The 19,133-nt window shown below is 30.0% G+C and overlaps 1 protein-coding gene across 1 annotated transcript; it reads right to left on the reverse strand.

Annotated features, from left to right (window-relative positions):
• Positions 1-2,261: 2,261 nt before the first annotated feature.
• On the reverse strand, positions 2,262-18,639 carry LOC105801331 (receptor-like protein 9DC3). Its single transcript, XM_052623520.1, has 7 exons — positions 18,091-18,639; positions 16,202-16,420; positions 15,208-15,279; positions 9,650-9,733; positions 8,208-8,279; positions 2,678-3,115; positions 2,262-2,554 (listed from the first exon to the last, which is right to left on the reverse strand). The coding sequence occupies exons 1-7, from the start codon at positions 18,599-18,601 to the stop codon at positions 2,262-2,264; spliced, it is 1,689 nt and encodes a 562-aa protein (XP_052479480.1). The 5' UTR covers positions 18,602-18,639.
• Between the last annotated feature and the right edge of the window lie 494 nt (positions 18,640-19,133).

The following is a 19,133-nucleotide window of genomic DNA, read 5'->3' on the forward strand; positions in this document are numbered from 1 at the left end:
GTGCATCAGAATTCATATTATCAAAGTATTTCAAACTTCCATTTCCTCCTTTTATCCATCTGTTTAGTTTAACAATGTCATCGAAAAGGCAATGGCCAGAGCTAGAAGTGAGAGATCAAGCTTTTTCTAGGCATGGTGGTAATATACTTTATACTTGATTATTTTTTTCATTGGGTAGGCAGATTATGGACATGTGATTTTCTGCATCATTCATGTTTTAATAAAATCTAATATGGCTTAGAAATAAAAAGAAATAAAAAAATAAAATATTCCGATTCTAAGTCTGGGATTCATTCATTTGAGTTTAATTTTTAAATCATTTGAGTTTAAGATTTATTTTCTAATGTCGAACGTATTATATTAAGAAACTAAAATATTTTGAAGCTAATTAATAATAGATAACAAAGTTTTATTACAACCAAAAGAGATTGCTTAATTGTAACAATAAAAGGGAGGAGAAAAATGATATAATACCTGATAAGCGATTATTAGACAAATCAATGATTTCAAGAGAAGTAAGGTTTTCAATGACAGGAGGAATTTTACTTGAAACATGTAATTAAATTTGTCAAAATTTATTATTTTTCTAGCAAGCCATTAATTTTTTAGCATTATAAACATCCATTTTCTTCATCTTTTATTTTTTTAAAAACTTGTAAATTGTATTTAATTGTATAGTACTTATAATAATGAGAAATAGTTTTAATTATTGTGAAAAAATCAAATTTATAAATCCTTATGTTAGAAAAACTCCACATATATCATAAAAGGAAAAATTAAAACATCCAAAAAATATGTCAAGCACTAAACACAAAAATATCAAATCACAAAATTCATAGTTGTGGATGAGCAAAAATGATCAGAACCAAAGAAAAAGATAAGTCACTCAAAATCTCAAAATCATCTAAGAAAAAGAAATCATCACTTCAGTTAATTAAAGCAAAAACAAATAAAGCTATGGATGAACGATTATGAGAACCAAAGAAAAATGATGGATCAAAAGGGACGAATAAACTAATTTCTGCTATAAGATAGATGGTGAACTTAGAGTGTGGAGTTCTAATAAATACTTAAACATAGTTAAAATTTTGGCAATTCAAATAGTTTCTTTATAAAAATTTGTAAATTTTAAGGTGAGATTATACTAATATTTTTCATGAATCAAATTCTAGTGGTTAAAATTATGAAATGAGTAATTATTATTTTACAGCAAAAATGTGAGTATATAAAGAAAAATAAAAATAAAAATAAAAAAGTAGAGCAATATAAAAAGAAGTTTTAAGGTAAGTAGGTTTGTTGTTTTAAGAATATTAGTAAAGCAGGACATTTGGTTTTGCTTATATAAGAAGTTGTTTCATGCATAGGGATGTCATATTACCCATGTAAACATACCTAAACTTTTGGCAATTCAAAATCAAAATGAATAATTATTATTTTACAGCAAAAATGTGAGTATATAAAGAAAAATAAAATAAAAATAAAAAAGTAGAGCAATATAAAAGAAGTTTTAAGGTAAGTAGGTTTGTTATTTTTAAGAATATTAGTAAAGCAGGACATTTGGTTTTGCTTATATAAGAAGTTGTTCCATGCGATGGAGAAATGCATGCCGTAGTCCTCACCAAATGATTATTACTCATGTTTGAATTTAAATTTTGAGTCTTATTTGTATTAAGAAATATATTATTTGAAAGAGTTCAATAGTTAAAAGATAAACCAAATGATTATTTTATAATTTTTAAAATTAGATAACAAGAATATTTTTAATAGTAGGTTGACTATTTATGTAACCTATCCAAAAATATATCGTAATTTGAAATTTTTGAAACGTGGTAATAAAATCATGATTGATCAAATTCAATACAAAAGTTTTGTAGATTATAGTTTTGTGTTATTTTACCTCCTCTATTTTTTATCAACTCTATCTTTGGAAGAAATTAACCTCTTTTGGCGTATCTATTTCTTATTGCAAATACAATTTTTTTTTATAAAAAAAATTCTAAGTAGCCACATCAATTTTGTTAAAAAGATGTGAAAACACATAGAAGGCCCCAATTAAGACAGTATTTATAATCTAGTGCATCACCAGAAACACCAGGAAAACATATTACAAACAACACAACATACAATAAAGCATAAGGTCAACACAATTATAAAACAACTATACAGAAAGGCTTGCATACCACCAAGCAATGAAGTTTTCTACTCTGTCCGCAACTTATTTTGTAAAAGAAAATAAAAAAGCCGCTAAAGAGTTCGCTTCTCTACCTTTTTACAAATCTTTGTTGAACTCTCTCGATGATCTTAACCAACCACCATGGTTTTCCAGTTGTGAGTACAATGTATCCCAAGCTCACTCCCAGCACCAACCCACATCCGTATCCCATCAATATAGAATATCTCCAATTCAATTCTTCATCATCATCTCCATCAAATTTGGCTGGAGTTTTCTCATCATTATCACATCTATTTGATAATGGCAACCCGCATAAACCCAAGTTTCCTATGTAGGAATCATTGTTGAAAGTGTTAAATTGTTTTCCTTGAGGAATGGGTCCTGTTAAATTATTTTGAGAAAGGTTTAACACCGCTAAGAATCCAAGATTTGTTAATTCCGTTGGAATTCTTCCTTGGAGCTTGTTTGATGAGAGATCTCATGATTCAAGCTCTAACAAATCACCTAATGATGATGGGATAGGACCTGTTAAGCTATTATGAGAGAGATTCAGGACAATAAGTGAATGAAGTTCACCAAGTGTTTTAGGAATTTCTCCCAAGAATTTATTATTCGAAAAGTCAATTACCATCCAGCTGGTTAATAGTGATTCAAACTCCATTTCTAACCCTTTTGCCATGAAAGATAAACCTCTCACATAAGAATACCGCGTCCAATTAACTGGTGAATTCATCATGTACTCCGGTTTACCTTTCTTTTCATTCCCTTTTCTAATGGCATGCAGATTCTCAAAAAACTTGATAGGTAAGTAGCCACTGAGATTATTGTGAGAAAGATCAATGACATGCAGACGAGGGAAGGAAACAATAACATTAGAGTTAACCACTTGGCCATAAAATCTATTCGATCTCAAGATAAGAACTTGTAGATGATCCAAATTTCCTAACCAGTCCGGAAAAGTATCATTTAAAAAGTTATTCTCAACGTCGATAAATTTCAAATCTTTGCAATTAGCCAAAGATCGTGGTAGTGACCCTTCTAATTGGTTGTTGTTGATTTGAAAATTTTGTAACGTGCAACCTTGAGCAAAACCTTTTGGTATTTTACCATGAACATAATTATTTAAAAAAGAACTCCAATCTCCAATGCACTCCGGAATTCTTCCACGCAAACTATTCTTATATAAAGAGAGAATCATAAGGGAACTCAAATTGCATATTGAAGAAGGGATTTCTCCAACTAAGTTGTTCTCTGAAAGGAGGCACCATTTCAATGAAGATGGTAGAGTTGGAATTTGTCCTTGGATAAAATTTGGAATAGAATTAGAATTAGGAGTTTGAAGATTCTTTGAAACAATAAATGTAAATGAATTGTATTTGTGGTGTAATACATGCATTGAATATATAGCCAATAAAAATGATTGGATAATTTACTATACTACTTCTAACAATTTTGAGATGTATGAGGACGACTCTAAGATTGTAATCTATCAAATGAAAACTACTACTACCTTCTAAGCACATATCTAAACTAACTTTTATTTTGATTTATGTAATAGTAAGATGGAATTGCATAAAAGTAACATCAAAAGATGAAAAAGAAAGATTAAATTATACCTAACAATTTGTTATGGAAGAGATAAACGATTTAGAGAGGAGTAAGTTTTCACTAATTGAAGGGATTCCGCTTAAAACATATAATTAAGTATATCAAAATTAACTAACATTTAAAACTCATAGTTAGAAGAATCAAGACAAGTTTGATTGAGACCATTTCGAGTTGAAAAAAATAAAATATTTTAATTGATGTTATGCTTTGTTGAGTGTAGTGGTGTGGAGTATCTTCGACGAATGGTGTATAGTCACAGCTAGAACTCATATGCTCTGTTTCTGTCTTATTAAAAGGGTAAACAAATAAATAATAAGACAAATTAAAAGGGTAGAAATAGATAGGTAGAAGTGTAATGTTAATTAATATACTTTCAATGATTTCTCTCATATCCCTCTTCTGACTTATCTTTTGGGTAAGAAATACGTAGTATTGGTTTAATGGTTAAGGCATTGAATTGTAGGACAACAATGCAATGATGCATTTTAAGGTTACTTACACAATACAATTCAAAACATGAATTAATTTAATGTAAAATCTAACTTCTTTTACTTAATAAATACTTTTAATCCTATTTGAATTCTTACTTATCAATGATAAATCTTATTAATAATAAAATTGAAATTTTGTTTTAGACCTTTTGAATAATGAAAAATCTTAAGTCATTAGAATGGTCAAATTGCACTTTAATCTTCAAATATTTATAATTCAATTTTATCTCTTTAAAATAGAAAAAGTTAATTTAATATATTTAGAAATTGTAAAATTTCAAATTAATATAATGGTAAAATTATATTTGGACCCATTTAAAATGTTATAATTCGATTCTTCCCCTAGAACCCCCGCATTTTGGGAACATTTTTCCACCCAATATTAGCAGTGGTTGTGTGTTATTAAAGTGGACAGGGAGGTAATGTCATCGAAAAGGCAATGGCCAGAGCTAGAAGCGAGAGATCAAGCTTTTTCTAGGCATGGTGGTATTATACTTGATACTTCATTATTTTTTTTCATTGGGTAGGCAGATAATGGACATGTGATTCTGATCTGCATCATTCACGTTTTAAATGTTTTAATAAAATCTAATATGGCTGAGAAAAAAAATTTAAAAGAATAAAATATTCCGATTCTGAGTCTAGGATTCATTCATTTGAGTTTAATTTTAAATCATTTAAGTTTAGAATTTCTTTTCTAAAGTCGAACATATTATATAAAAAAACTAAAAGTGAAGCTAATTAATAATAGATAACAACGTTTTATTGCAACCAGAAGAGATTATTTAATTGTAACAATAAAAAGAGAAGAAAATGATATAATACCTGTTAAGCGATTTTAGAAAAATCAATGATCTCAATAAAAGTAAGATTTCCGATAATAGGAGGAATTTCACCTGAAACATATAATTAAATTTATCAAGATTTATTATATTTTTTTCTAGCAAGCCATTAATTTATTTTTCTGAGCATTATAAGCATCTATTTTCTTCGTCATTTTTTTTTAAAACTTGTACTTATAACAATTAGAAGTAATTTTAATTATTATGAAAAAAATCAAATTTATAAATAGTTAGTTAGAAGAAAAAAACACCACATAAATCATAAAGAGGAAAAATTAAAGTATCCAAAAAAAAATGTCAACCACTAAATTAACATAAAGACACCACATGACAGAATTCATACTTGTAGAGGAGGATTAGATATTCTAGCTTACATTGGTCCCCATAATATGTACGTTATTTGTATCCATTTTCAATAAGAGCATATCAATGTAACACTTTAAACTCGGCCTAAATGTTATGGCTAAATCTGGAGTGGTTACGTAGAATGGCTGAAAATTTAACTTTTTGAAAATATTGAAAAACAGGACAATTTTTGTTACTTAAAAACTTTGGTTTAATAGAAATTATTTTTAATCAGTTATTTTGCAGTAGAAACATTTAGGTTGTCGTTCTTTTGGAAAACCTAATTTGTTGTTTCAAAATTAATTGATTTTCAGAAAATATGTTTAAACTATTGTCATGCGTAAACCGAAAATAAGTTCAAAAACTGAAATAGTCCTAGAGAGTCCAAACTTACAAATACACTTCAACCCCATCATATGATTTTAATGAAAATTAAAATAATTAAACAAACTAGTTTTATATCTGAGCTCTCGGCGCATCGACTTGCTTAAGTCTGAGGATTACTTGAAAATATCATCAAACAGAAAATGTGTTTTTGAAACTCAGTGTATAACGAATAACTTAAAACAGTTAATGCATATCAGACAGATTTATGAAAAACATATTTATAACGGAGTAGAACATATACAAACATATAACCCTACCCCAACCGCTACACATCATCTCCGACCATCTCAGCACATCATATGAGTATTGAATTGAGAAAAAATCAAATAAACAATAAGGCAAATTAAAATGATAGAAATAGTTAGGTAGAAGTCTAATGTTAATACGTAGGATTGATTTAATGGTTAAGGCATTGAATTGTAGGACAACAATGCAATGATGCATTTTAAGGTTAGTTACACAATACAACTCAAAACATGAATTAATTTAATGTAAAATCTAACTTCTTTTATCAGTAAATAAATTTACTTAATAAATACTTTTAATCAAATTTGAATTGATAGATCTTATTAATAATAAAATGGAAAATTTGTTTTAGACATTTTGAAGTATGAAAATCTCAAGTCATTAGAATGGTTAAATTGCACTTTAACCTTCGAATATTTATAATTCAATTCTCTCTCTTAAAATAGAAATTTTCTAATTTAATAATTTTAGAAATTGTAAAATTGAAAGTTAATATAATAGTAAAATTATATTTGGACCCATGCAAAATGTTATATTTCGATTCTTCCCCTAGAACCCCTGCATTTTGTGAACATTTTTCCACCCAATATTAGCAGTGGTTGTGTTATTAAAGTGGACAGGGAGGTAATGTCATTGCAAAGGAAATGGCCAAAGCTAGAAGTAAGAGATCAAGCTTTTTCTAGGCATGGTGGTACTATACTTAATACTCATTATTTTTTTCACTGGTGTCCTGTAATTTTGTTTACTGTATTTGGGTAGGCTGATTATGGACATGTGATTCTCTGCAACATTTTTTAATAAAATCTAATATGACTTAGAAAAAATAGAGTTTAAAAGAATAAAATATTCTGATTCTGATTCTGATTCCAAGATTCATTCATTTGAGTTTAACTTTCAAGTTTTTAAATCATTAAATTTAAGTAATTTTTAATTTCTTTTTCCTGTACCAATGTTTCGTACATTTTTCTTACGACGTTAAAAGTAGTTAAAATATTGAATGTGCCATTAAATCTTTCTTTTCTAAAGTAAAAAGTATTATAGTAAGAAATTGTGAAGTTAATTAATAATAGATAATAAATTTTAGAGGATACAAACAGGTGACAATTCAATTTGATAATTTAGAAGTGATCATTGCTCTAACTGATAATAGATTGATGATTTTGGTATTATAATGCTTAGAAAGGATCGATGACTCTTGAGAACTGAAGGTCAATAGTGGCTACAACATATACTTAGAGAAGACAATTTAATTGCAAATCATTTGGCAAAGTTAGGTCTTATGTGAAAATCAAGCTGACAAATCTTTGATACTATTCCTGATAAAGTCTCGGATACTTTTCAACAAGACAAAGTGAAGGGCATTTAAAAAAAAAAAAACAAAGTTCTATTGCAACTAAAAGAGATTGCTTAACTGTAACAATAAAAAGAAGAAAAAAATATATAATACCTGTTAATTCGTTGTTAGAAGAATCAATGACCACAATAGAAGTAAGGTTTCCAATAATTAGAGGAATTTCACCTGAAATATATAGTTAAATTTGTTAAAATAAATAATATTTACTATACACGTGAATGGAGCGTATAAAATGAATGATTAATTTATTTCACAACATCTAACCCTTTATTAGTTGCATGAGAATGACGAATTCCTTCTTATAGTGTTACGCAATTCTTAGCTGAAATTTTAAATTTAAAATGAAAATTATAAAATATAAATAGATATAAATTTTCATCTAAATCTTGACATTTTCTTATGAGTTAATATTTTTGAAACCTAAATTATAGCCTAATGTATAGTTTTTTTTATCATTATAAATTATGTTATATTTTGTTGAATGTAGTGGTGCCAACGAGTTTAATATTCAAATCATCATATTTGTTATATTGAATTTAAGTAATTTGTAATTCAATTTATTGATATTTTCTTATACCAATATTCTTATATTTTTCTAATTTCAAAGTAATTAAATGATTAAATGTGTAATTAATTGTTTTAAGCCAAAAGTATTATACTAAAAAGTTAGAAAATTGTAAAGTTAATTAATAATAAATAGCACGGTTTATTATAAGTATTATAACATTAACAACAAAAGGAAAATAAAGATAATGTTATACCTCTTAAGTTGTTATTACCAAGAGTGATGAACACGAGAGAAGTAAGATTTCCAATAGCTGATGGAATTTCACCTAAAACATATAATTAAAATAGTTAAAATTTACTAATTTTTTTATAACAGAACTTAAAATCGTCAAAAATAAAAGCTGATTGAGGATTGTATTTTGTGAGGCTGTGGGAGTTGTGTGAAGAAGAGAAAGAGACAATGGTAATGGGTGGTGTTATCCACCCGGGTAGGTATAAGTCTGAAACATATAATATGAACTATGTACTTTGTAATCAAAGTCAAAAAAATTCATGGACTCTATTTCTTTCCTATTCTACAATATCAACTATGGCTGAGCAACAATTAATTCAACACATAAATAACAAGGCAATTCTAAAGGGTAGAAGAAATAGCTAGTTAATAGTATAAAAATTTCAACTACAACTAAAAGAGATTGCATAAATTTAAAAAATAAATAAAGAAATATAATATTATACCTCTTAACATGTTGGAAAGCCTAATATGAACTAGAGAAGCTAAATTTTCAATAACGGGTGTAATTTCATTTGAAAAATAGAATTAAATCTATTAAAATTTACTAATATTTTTTAGCATACCCTTAATTTCTTTATCGAGCACTATAGGTGTTTGTTTTTTTTTTTTTCATTTATTTTTAAACATGTAAATTTTAATCAGTTTTATAAGATTACCATTAAAGTAATGGGAGGCTTAATGTAGAAGAAGGTGAGCTTAGAGATAACCTAGGATGTGGAGAAGTTCTAGTAAATCCCCAAACACAACTCAACTATCGTCAAGTCAAATAGCTGTCTTGAGAAAATTTTCAAAATTTAAGGTGAAATTCTACAATTTTATTTTCATGTACCAAGTAGTCCTAGTAGCTAAAAGTGTCACTGAAACTATTTTTTTTTAAGAGACAAACATTACTATCGTAAGAAGCTAATAACTTAAACTACAACAATATAAAAATAAAGTTTTAAGGGAATATTATTTGGGCTCAACAAAGGAATTGATTTTATTAAGGCTAAAACGGCCAATTATAGGCTAAGTATTGCACTAAACAATTATTTTATATTAGCATAGGCCTCTTTCAATCAATACAAAGTAATTAATCACATTTTAGAAAAAAAATATTTATTAATTCGGCCATTACAGAATTGTTGGATTAATTTTCTATTATTTATTTATGAAGTAATTGTTCCTTATAATTCTATCTCATTAATTTTATTTGTGAAAAAACACACACAATGAATTAATGGTCGGTTAATTTACTTGATATCATCTTGAATTTTCTAAATGCATAATAATGATAAAGATTTTAATCTATTAAAAGGGTACTACCACTAAATTACCTTTCAAGGTAAACTTAAGGTAACTTTTATTTTAATTATTAAAAAGAATGCATAGATTTAATAACAAAAAGAGAAGAAAAGAAACATGAAATTATACCTGTCAATTTGTTATTGTCAAGATAAAGGCTTTGGAGAGAAGTCAAGTTTCCAATAGCACGAGGAATTTCACCTGAAACATATAATTAAATCAATCAAAATTTACAAATATTTTTCTAAATAACCCTTAATTTATTTGTTGAGCACTTGAACGTCTATTTTATTTATCTATTTTTAAACATGGAAGTTTTGTTTAAATTTATAGCATTGATTTGCTACAATGAAACAACAGACTATTGCATACAATATCTTTGCCCTGTATAGTACACCAAATTCCTCTCTATATGGTTAACTAATCCCCCAAACAATAGAATGTTTGTGGTTGACAAAATCTAGCTAATTCTAACATATTCCGTGGATATGCTAATAAATTCTTGTTCAAATTTATGGTTCTGTCTCATCACAAATTATTAAAAACACATGCGCATTCTAAGCCAAACGTAATGTAATATTGATAAATACTGTATTGATACAATTTTTGCTAAGGAATAAGCAAACACATATATATATATACATATATATGTACACATATACATATTTTGAGAACTTTACATGGATAGCATGTCTACACCACATGACATTCAACAAATTACTAAATCAAATTTACTGACCAGGGAAAAAGAAAAGAAAAATAACTAATTTAATTGATGTTGAAAAAGTATCTACAAATTCATTTAATGAAGACATAATTTTATAATTATAGAGGAGTCTGACACGTATCATTTGAGTTCTATCAGCTGGATTAGATGTTTAAGTCAATTGTGCAAAATTACAAAAAAAAAAAAAAAAGTAGAATATGAGAGAGAACATATTCTGATAAAGGCATAAAGCCATTAAAGAATTGTTAATACAAAAACAAGCTAAACAAGTGTGGTAAGAGGATGTAAGTCTGTGACTCCTATAATCAACAACCTTCCAATATCATGGCAAGGTATTGGCTCATTCATTCCCCCATAAAAAAGGAGTAAAGTGGGAAAGAGATTCATGTTGGTTAGATATGCAAATTTTATTGATGCTCAAAGGTTTAAAAGCACATATGGAATGGGTTAGGGTGTTGGGAAACCATATTGATGTCAAGATTGCTAATCCCTATACTAGAACTACATTCTACTGGAAGTGACTGCTAAGAACCCAAAAGGAGAATTCGAATGCAACAGAAAATGTCGCTCGACCCAGATATAGTCTATGTGAAAAGGGACTTAGGAGTTGAACAGTTGAGCACGATTTTTTTTTTTTCATGTACCAAGTAGTCTTTAGTAGCTAAAAGTATCTCTGTAACTAAATTGTTTCTTTAGAGACAAGCATTACTATAGTAAGAAGTTAAAATAAACTACAACAATATAAAAAGAAAGTTATAATTACAACTCAACCAATCATAAACAACCCTTAAACCAATCATAAGCCAACTTTGACTTTTCAACTAAAGCTGTTACAACTGAAAACTTACATTATATCTCTCACAAAGAACAAAGATTGACGAGATATCTCACTCTGTTATTCGTCAAGTATGGGGTCGTGGAGGTGATTATGAGTGTGGTCCTACCTACTACTAAGGGTAAATCGGGAGTTGTATTAAAAATCTGACTACGTTTCGTTTGACACCAATTAAATTGGCTGATGGCTCAATTCACTTAAATAATAAATAAATATATATATTACGATTAAGTTTCGTTTTGAACTCAGTGATTATTGTTTAAAGTAACGTTTCACTCTTTAAAATAATTGTTTATAAAAATTAGATAAATAAATATATATACTTTATGATTAAGTTTTGTTTTGTAACGCCCCAAAATTCGTATTTCTGCTTTTGTGAAAATGTGACACAATTATACATCTGCTTAAGTGGTTAAGTATTCTGAATGTGTGTGTGAGGTCTCAAGTTCAGGCCCTACCTTTGGCTAATTATGGGTATTTATGGATTTAAGCCCTATCTCTGCTCATTGGACTTATATTAAATTATTTGTAAAACTATATTAGAATGAGCCTACTGGTTCGAGTGGTAAGGGAGTTGGTGTGTTAGAAGTCCTATGCTCAAAACCTTGCGTGAGCGTGGGAGATTATTTTTACTCTATTAACGGTGAGAGTTTTGGTTGAACCGAAATTCTGTGTTGGTTGTGAGTAGTGGGTTTAGTGGGAGAGATATAGGGGATTGTGGCATTATCTTTTTTTTTTTCCAAAAATTCATTTTCTTTCTCTTTCTGAAATTTCTGACTTGAGTTGTCCTCCTCTTTTATTCCCTTTTTGAATCTGAACAATTTTCTTTTATTGTTTGAAATATACTTGAAATTTGGTGCTTGTTGTGGGATCTAGGTAAGTGGACTTTTCATATTTAATGTTTGGTAAACTGCCAGGTATCTCTTTTTTTGTAGTGCAATTTTCGAGGTTGTTAGGGGATTTGATTTTTACAGAATTCTGGTTTAGGAGAAGGCGATGGAGAAGAATATTAGATCTGATAGTTTAAATTGCGTCGATATTAGTTTTTGTCAACGGTAAGTTCTTATGTTATTTCGGGATTATGAGATGTGTCATTAAATTGTTTTCTAAATGGGCGATAGATTGTTGTTCCATAGGTTTTGGAGGGCGTGGGAGTTTCTTCGTTGCGAAACAATACCAGGTGTGTACCCGAAATGTAGAAAAATGGTATTCCGTGAAAGTCGAAAAACCCCACTGTCGATGCCACACTACCGTGTGGTAAGGGCGTGTGCGATGACACGGTTGTGTGATCGACAAAAGCCAGGTCGTGCGCAAGACACGGCCGTGTGATGGCCGGAGTGTGGCCATGTGAGCCCCACGGGCTAGGCCAAATTGGGCGTGTAGGTCACACGGACGAGTGGTTGCACACGTGAGCACCACACGGGGTGTGTGGTATATGGGCCAGGCCGTTTGATCCACACGAGTAAGGCCAATCTGGGCACCCGTGTGTCCCCAAACGGGCATGTGGGCCCATTATACTGAAATTTTTCGTAGGGTCGTACGGGTCGTCCTAATCGACTGTGGACCTACCGTAGGGGTGGTAAAGGCTTACTAAACCCTAAATCTCTATGTTTTGTTAGATTGAGGTACTATTATGAGCATGTCTATGTTCGATTATCTGCTATTTGTTTATGAGCGTATGTTAAGCATGATATATCTGTTAATTCTGTATGCATGTTCTGCTACTGTGATTGGGGTGGGATTGTAACGCCCCAAAATTTTTATTTTTGTTATTGTGAAAATGTGACACAATTGTGTATTGGCATTTATAGTTAAGTGGTCTAGGTGATTCTGGGAGGTCTTGAGTTCAAGCCCTGGCTTTGGCAAATTCTAGTATTTTCATGACTTAACCCCTATTTCTGGCTAGTGGGCTTTTAATTAAAAGTTTGTAAGTACTTATTAGAATGAATCTGCTGGTCTGGCGGTTAAGGGGAGTGTTGGTTGACAGAGGGTCAAGAGTTCAAATCCTTGCGTGAGTGTAAGGACAAATAAATTTTATTTGCTCGTCGGTTAGAGAGTTTGAGTAGTGGGAGTTTGGTAGAGAGAATTTAAGGAGTGGATTTTGGGGTTATCAATTTTTTTGAATATTATTGTTTTCCTTTTTGCAAAATTTTGATTTTCCCAAAACTCCCTACCTTTTTTACGCCATCTCTTCTCCCTTTCTTCTTCACCTTTTGTTTTTCTGTTTTCAAACCCAATTTATTCTTTCCATTCTTCTTTCTGTTTTCGTTTCTTTTTGTTGGCTACCACACCTTTGTTCCATTGGGTCAATTGTCGTCAAACGTTCTGGGTAAGTAGAGTTTTTGCTCTCTTTAACTTACGATTTTTCCAACTTTGATTCAGGGGTTTCTGACGTTTGGCAGCAGCATCTCGCGTGGATTAAGGGTCTCATCATACTATTGCGTAATCAACTATTTCGAGGTGCTAGGGTAAGCTTTTCATCGCTTAAGGGATGCGTTTCTTGTTTCGAATTTAGTTTTATTGGGCCAGGCCATGTGATCTACACGGCCAAGGCCATTTTGGGAATATGGGCCCATTTTTCACTGTTTTGATGTTAAGGTTGCACGGGTCGCCCGAGACGACAGTGAACAAACTATACGGTAGCTTACCTAGACCTCTAATTGATTGAATGACTGTTATATCCATGAACGATATTTATATTTACGACTGTATATAAAGCATGCTGTTAAATTGTACTGAATGCATGTATGATACCATGATATGACATGACATAATTGTATGATGCATGGCATGGGGATGGCTTATTATTGATCGGAGGAAGTGTGCTGGAAGGCTATGAGCCTAACTTACTGATAGCTCAGCTGCATATTACTGTATAGTGTAACATTCGGTACTTTTTGGATTATAGGGATGGGTGGGTTGATTATATCCCCACATGAAGTGTAGGGTTGGACGGAGATGGTGTGTAGAGGCTGGCTAGGTAGGACTTGTATACTGCATAATCTATTATTGCACTGATTACTGATATTGTAATGGGTCAAGGCCCAAATGCATGATTACTTCTGTATTGAGATGGGCTAAAGCCCAAACTAATATTGTCACTGATACTAAAAAGGGCTTAGGCCCGAACTGAGTTTATTATGTTTACTGTTTGGTTATTTCTGTATACTTTATGCTTGTTTGCATGGGGAATTGCGAGTTTTGAAAACTCACCCCTTTTGTTAATCTGTACAGGTAATCCCCAGTAATAGGCGGATCAGTGTGGCAGAGGACTCAGCGGTGGCCACGACTCTTTTTTTTTTTACTGTTTCATATTTAATTACATTCATTTTTAAAGCTTTATTGGGGTTTTTATTTGTAATAACGGCCGCTATATATTTTTGCTTTAAGTTTGGATTTAACACTACTTTATGTTTTATATCTGCTAGAGGTAGGTAAAACATGGTTTTGAAAAGAAATGCATGTGTTTTAGCAAAATACCCACAATGACACAAGTTGTTTTAAAGAGCTTCCGCAATGTATAATGTTTTGCAAACTAACGATTGATTAAAAATCACTATTTTAGGATTAATAAAAGTTAACGATGAGATCTAAACGGAAAATGTTTTAAGCAAAGTTACGGTTTTTTTCAACAGAAGCTTCGGTTTTCAAACACACTACTATGTGACACCGCCAGATTAAGCCATAATGTCCAGGCCGGTTTGGGGTGCTACATCTATTATGGTGTGTAGTAGAGTTGGGTAGGATGTTTTCTGATAAATCAGCATTCTAATCTATGGTAATTCAAGAAATACTACACAGGATATTAAATCCAATAGTATCAAGAATCCACATTTCACTAGTTTAATATTCAAATCACCATATTTGTTATATTGAATTTAAGTAATTAGTAATTCAAGTTATTGATATTTTTATTATACCAATATTCTTATATTTTTCTAATTTCAAAGTAATTAAAGAATTAAATGTGTAATTAATTGTTTTTAAGCCAAAAGTATTATAGTAAGAAGTTAAAAGATTGTAATTAATTAGTAATATATAGTGCGATTTTATTATAAATAGAAGAGACTGCATAACAGTAACAACAAAAAGAGAATAAAGATGATATTTTACCTGTAAAGTAGTTAAGACCAAGATCAATGTCCGTGAGAGAAATAAAGTTTCCAATAACTGACGGAATTTCACCTAAAATATATAATTAAAATCATCAACTTTATTTCAAAAAAAAAAGTCAACATTTATTAATTATTTTTATAATGAACCTAAAAATCGTCAAAAATCAAAGCTACTTCAGGGTTGTATTTTGTGAGACTGAGTTGTGTGAAGAAGAGAAAGACACAATAATAGCGGGTGGTGTTATCAATGCAGGTTGGAATAAGTTTGAAACATATAATATGTACCGTGTTTCTTTGTAGTCAAAGCTACAACTTATGTACTCTATTTGTTTCCTATTCAATAATATCAACTATGGCTTAGCAACAACGAAATCAAGACATAAACAATACGGCAAATTTAAAGGGTAAATCAAGACATGAACAATAAGGCAAATTTAAAAGGTAGAAGAAATAGCTAGTTAGAAGTACTGTGTGATTCAAAAGGAAGTAGGTCGAAATTAAAAATCAAATCTTAAATTAATTTAATGTAAAATTTAACTTTTTTCTTATCCCGATATAAATTTACTTCTAGTGAAATTAAAAGTTTTAATAAAATACTTGTAATAACTGATTGTTTATGACTAGGTGTTTTGTTTTCAACATATTTTTCTAAAAATTTCTACTTTTATGGAGTTAACTTGCCTTAGAAAAAATTTCTGTGTTATTTTAAAGAATATTATAAAAGCAACATATGCCATTTAGAGAAGTTTCTTTAAGTTCTTTTCTCGGCCAAAATAAAAGAATTATAAATATCTAAGCGGTTAGTAAAACATGAGATGCTAAATACAGACACATGCCAAAATAGGAAAGAAAATTACAAACAAACTCCTAAACCAAATAATTGGTTGATGGCTGAATTGACATAATTAAGTTTTATTGTTTAAAGTCATGCTTCAATATTTCAAACAATTATTAGTTGAAATTAAATAAGAAAAAGGTGAGGAATTGTTTACCTATGAGGTTGTTGTCACCAAGAAACAAATATCGGAGCATACTCAAATTCCCAATTTCTAAAGACAAACTTCCCTCCAAAGAGTTGTTATACAATGATAAAATCCTCAACTCTTTACACTTGAATATACTATTTGGAATTTTACCAGAAATCTGATTTGATTCTAAATTGAGTATTTGCAATTTTGAAAGGTTATCAAATATTCTTGATGGAAGATGACCTGCAATAAGAACATTGTTAGTTATAAACCAATATTTTATTAATGAGAATATAATCAAGATCATTTTCAACCATTTCAATTATATGTAGTTTAGTACATTAATTAAACTGAACAACCATTTGAAGCTTGTGAATTTTTTTTAGAAAAGAAAAAAAATCTCAAATCTAACGAAGTGTTAAATTTTATTATCAATGTAGTAAAATTTTGTCTTACATAGGTTAAAATTTATTTGTGATGTATACTCAAATAAATAATTATTATCATATTTTTTTGATAAAGGCTTCATGTAAATATAATAAACTTGTCATTTCAAATCAGTTAAATAAATTTATAATTATTTTTACTTTTATAGTCAAATTGAATCTTTCCGTTAATTTGAATTTAGAATACAAATAAAAGATGAAATATTCTTTTATAAAAACATTTTTATGGTGTGAAAAGGACATAATTCTCTAAGATGAATTGTATAAGTCAAGGTCTTTGTAATTCGTATTAATGCATTGATTAATATTAACAAAGAATCTTTAACCTCGTCTTTCTATCTTCGTCTCTCTCTCATTTTTCTTTGATGTGATGGATTAAACTATGTAGAAAAACTAATAATTATATCAATTTATTTGATATGATGGACTAAACTATGTAGAATAACTAATAAAGCACATCACTCTTAAGGTTCGAATTTACACTACACCCAAAATGATAAACATCATGAAAATACCAAAAAAAAAAAAAAACTTGATGAAAAGTGATTTGGAGCTTTCATGAAAATTTTGATGAAAAGTAGAAAATGCCATGGATGTAGCATAAATAAAAGTCGTGATGCTTAAAAAATGTCACAAAATGTATTTTTATTGATCACATTAGGTGTTTGTTTTCTTTTCATCTATTTTAACCATGTAAATTTTGTTCAGTTTTATAGTATTTTTTATTGAATTAATGGGAAGCTTAATCATGTAGAAGAAGGTGAACTTAGAGCTATGGAGAAGTTCTAGTAAATACCCAAACACAACTCAACTTTTTCAATTCAAAGGTATTCAGAAAAATTTATAAAATTTAAGGTGAAATTCTAGAACATTTTTTTCATGGACCAAGTAGTCTTAGTAGCTAAAAGATCACTCTAACCAATTTGTTTCTTTAGAAGCAAGCATTAGTAAGAAGCAGCTAAAATAAACTACAACAATGTAAAAAGAAAGTTATATCAGAAATAAGGCTATCACATCTAAAAACCAATTATAAACAACTCTTAAACCAATCACAAGTCAACTTTGACTTTTCAACAAAAGTCGTTACAACTGAAAACCAACACTTTAGGTTTGGCTCATTCATATCTCTCACAAAGAACAAATGTTGATGAGATATCTCACTCTGTTATTCGTCAAGTATGGGGCTGTGGAGGTGACTATGAGTTTTGATGTGTTCCTACCTACTACTAAGGGTAAATCAGGAACTGCATTGAACATCTGACTACGTTTCGTTTGGCACCATTTAAATTGGTTGATGGCTCAATTCACATAAATAAAAAATAAATAGATATACTCTATGATTAAGTTTCGTTTTACTAGCACTGAATTTAGTGGTTATTGTTTAAAATCCTACCTCACTATTTAAAACAATTTTTCATAGAAATTAGATAAAAAAACTCAATGAAACAATAATCAGGAATAGTTTACCTTTGAGGTGGTTACCGTCCAGATACAATCTTTGAAGTTTAGTGAAGCAACCAAACCATGATGGGATTTCTCCATTGAAGCTATTGTTACCAAAGTCTAAATATTTCATCCGACGCAAATTAGTTAACTCAATGGGTAAAGAGCCATGGAAACTATTTTGATGAATGTCGAGCCAAGCAAGGAAAGATAGATTTCCCAATAGAGAAGAAATGGTGCCTGTGAGATCCATGCTTGACAAATTCAGAGCAGTGACTCTATAGTGTTTAGATCCACATGTGACACCAATCCAGCTACAAACGGAGGTAGAAGTAGACCAATTAGTTGTCAAGAAATTGTGAGGATCATGAGCTATATGAGATTTGAGTGCTAGAAGAGCAGATTGATCAACGGTGATGCTAGAATATTTTGCAGACAAAATAACCCCAAAGGTTGCAAATAGCAGCCCAAACATAAACGGAGGGAGGAAGCTTGGTTTTGCCATAAGGTTGGATAGGGGTGTAAGGCTCATCATAAGGAGAGAAACAACCGAGTTTAATACTTTCCTAATGTTAGTTCAATATTCTTTAGATACTTTGATTCGAAGGATTTAAGTAAGGCATCCATTGACTCATAATCTGAGTAAAAAATACGTATAATTTTGTGGTCCAACCATGTTATAGGAAAAAAAAGGAAAGCCTAAAATAGAAGACTTAGTCTCAAGTTGAAGAGTAGCACTGATAATTCAATCACATTAAAAAAGATCATCGTTTGGATATATAAACCAAATCCAAACTCGCAATTATACCTACATATATGAAGGATTCAATTTAAGACAAGTATAACTTGTTAAAATATAAAATTTCATCATTGGTTTTGTTTCTGTGGTGGTCTATTGTATGTATCAGTTGGGGTGGGTATTCTTTATTTTTATTTTCATATATCGGTGAGAAGCTCAGATCCCTCGTGATTGAACCAAAAATCGGAATATTTTCTCAGTTCTGCCCTCTATTATTATGGATTCTTCTTTTATAAGCATTTTTCATAGCTCCATGCATTTAGGAACA

This window comes from Gossypium raimondii, chromosome 11, assembly GCF_025698545.1.
Source record: "Gossypium raimondii isolate GPD5lz chromosome 11, ASM2569854v1, whole genome shotgun sequence".
NCBI lineage: Eukaryota > Viridiplantae > Streptophyta > Magnoliopsida > Malvales > Malvaceae > Gossypium > Gossypium raimondii.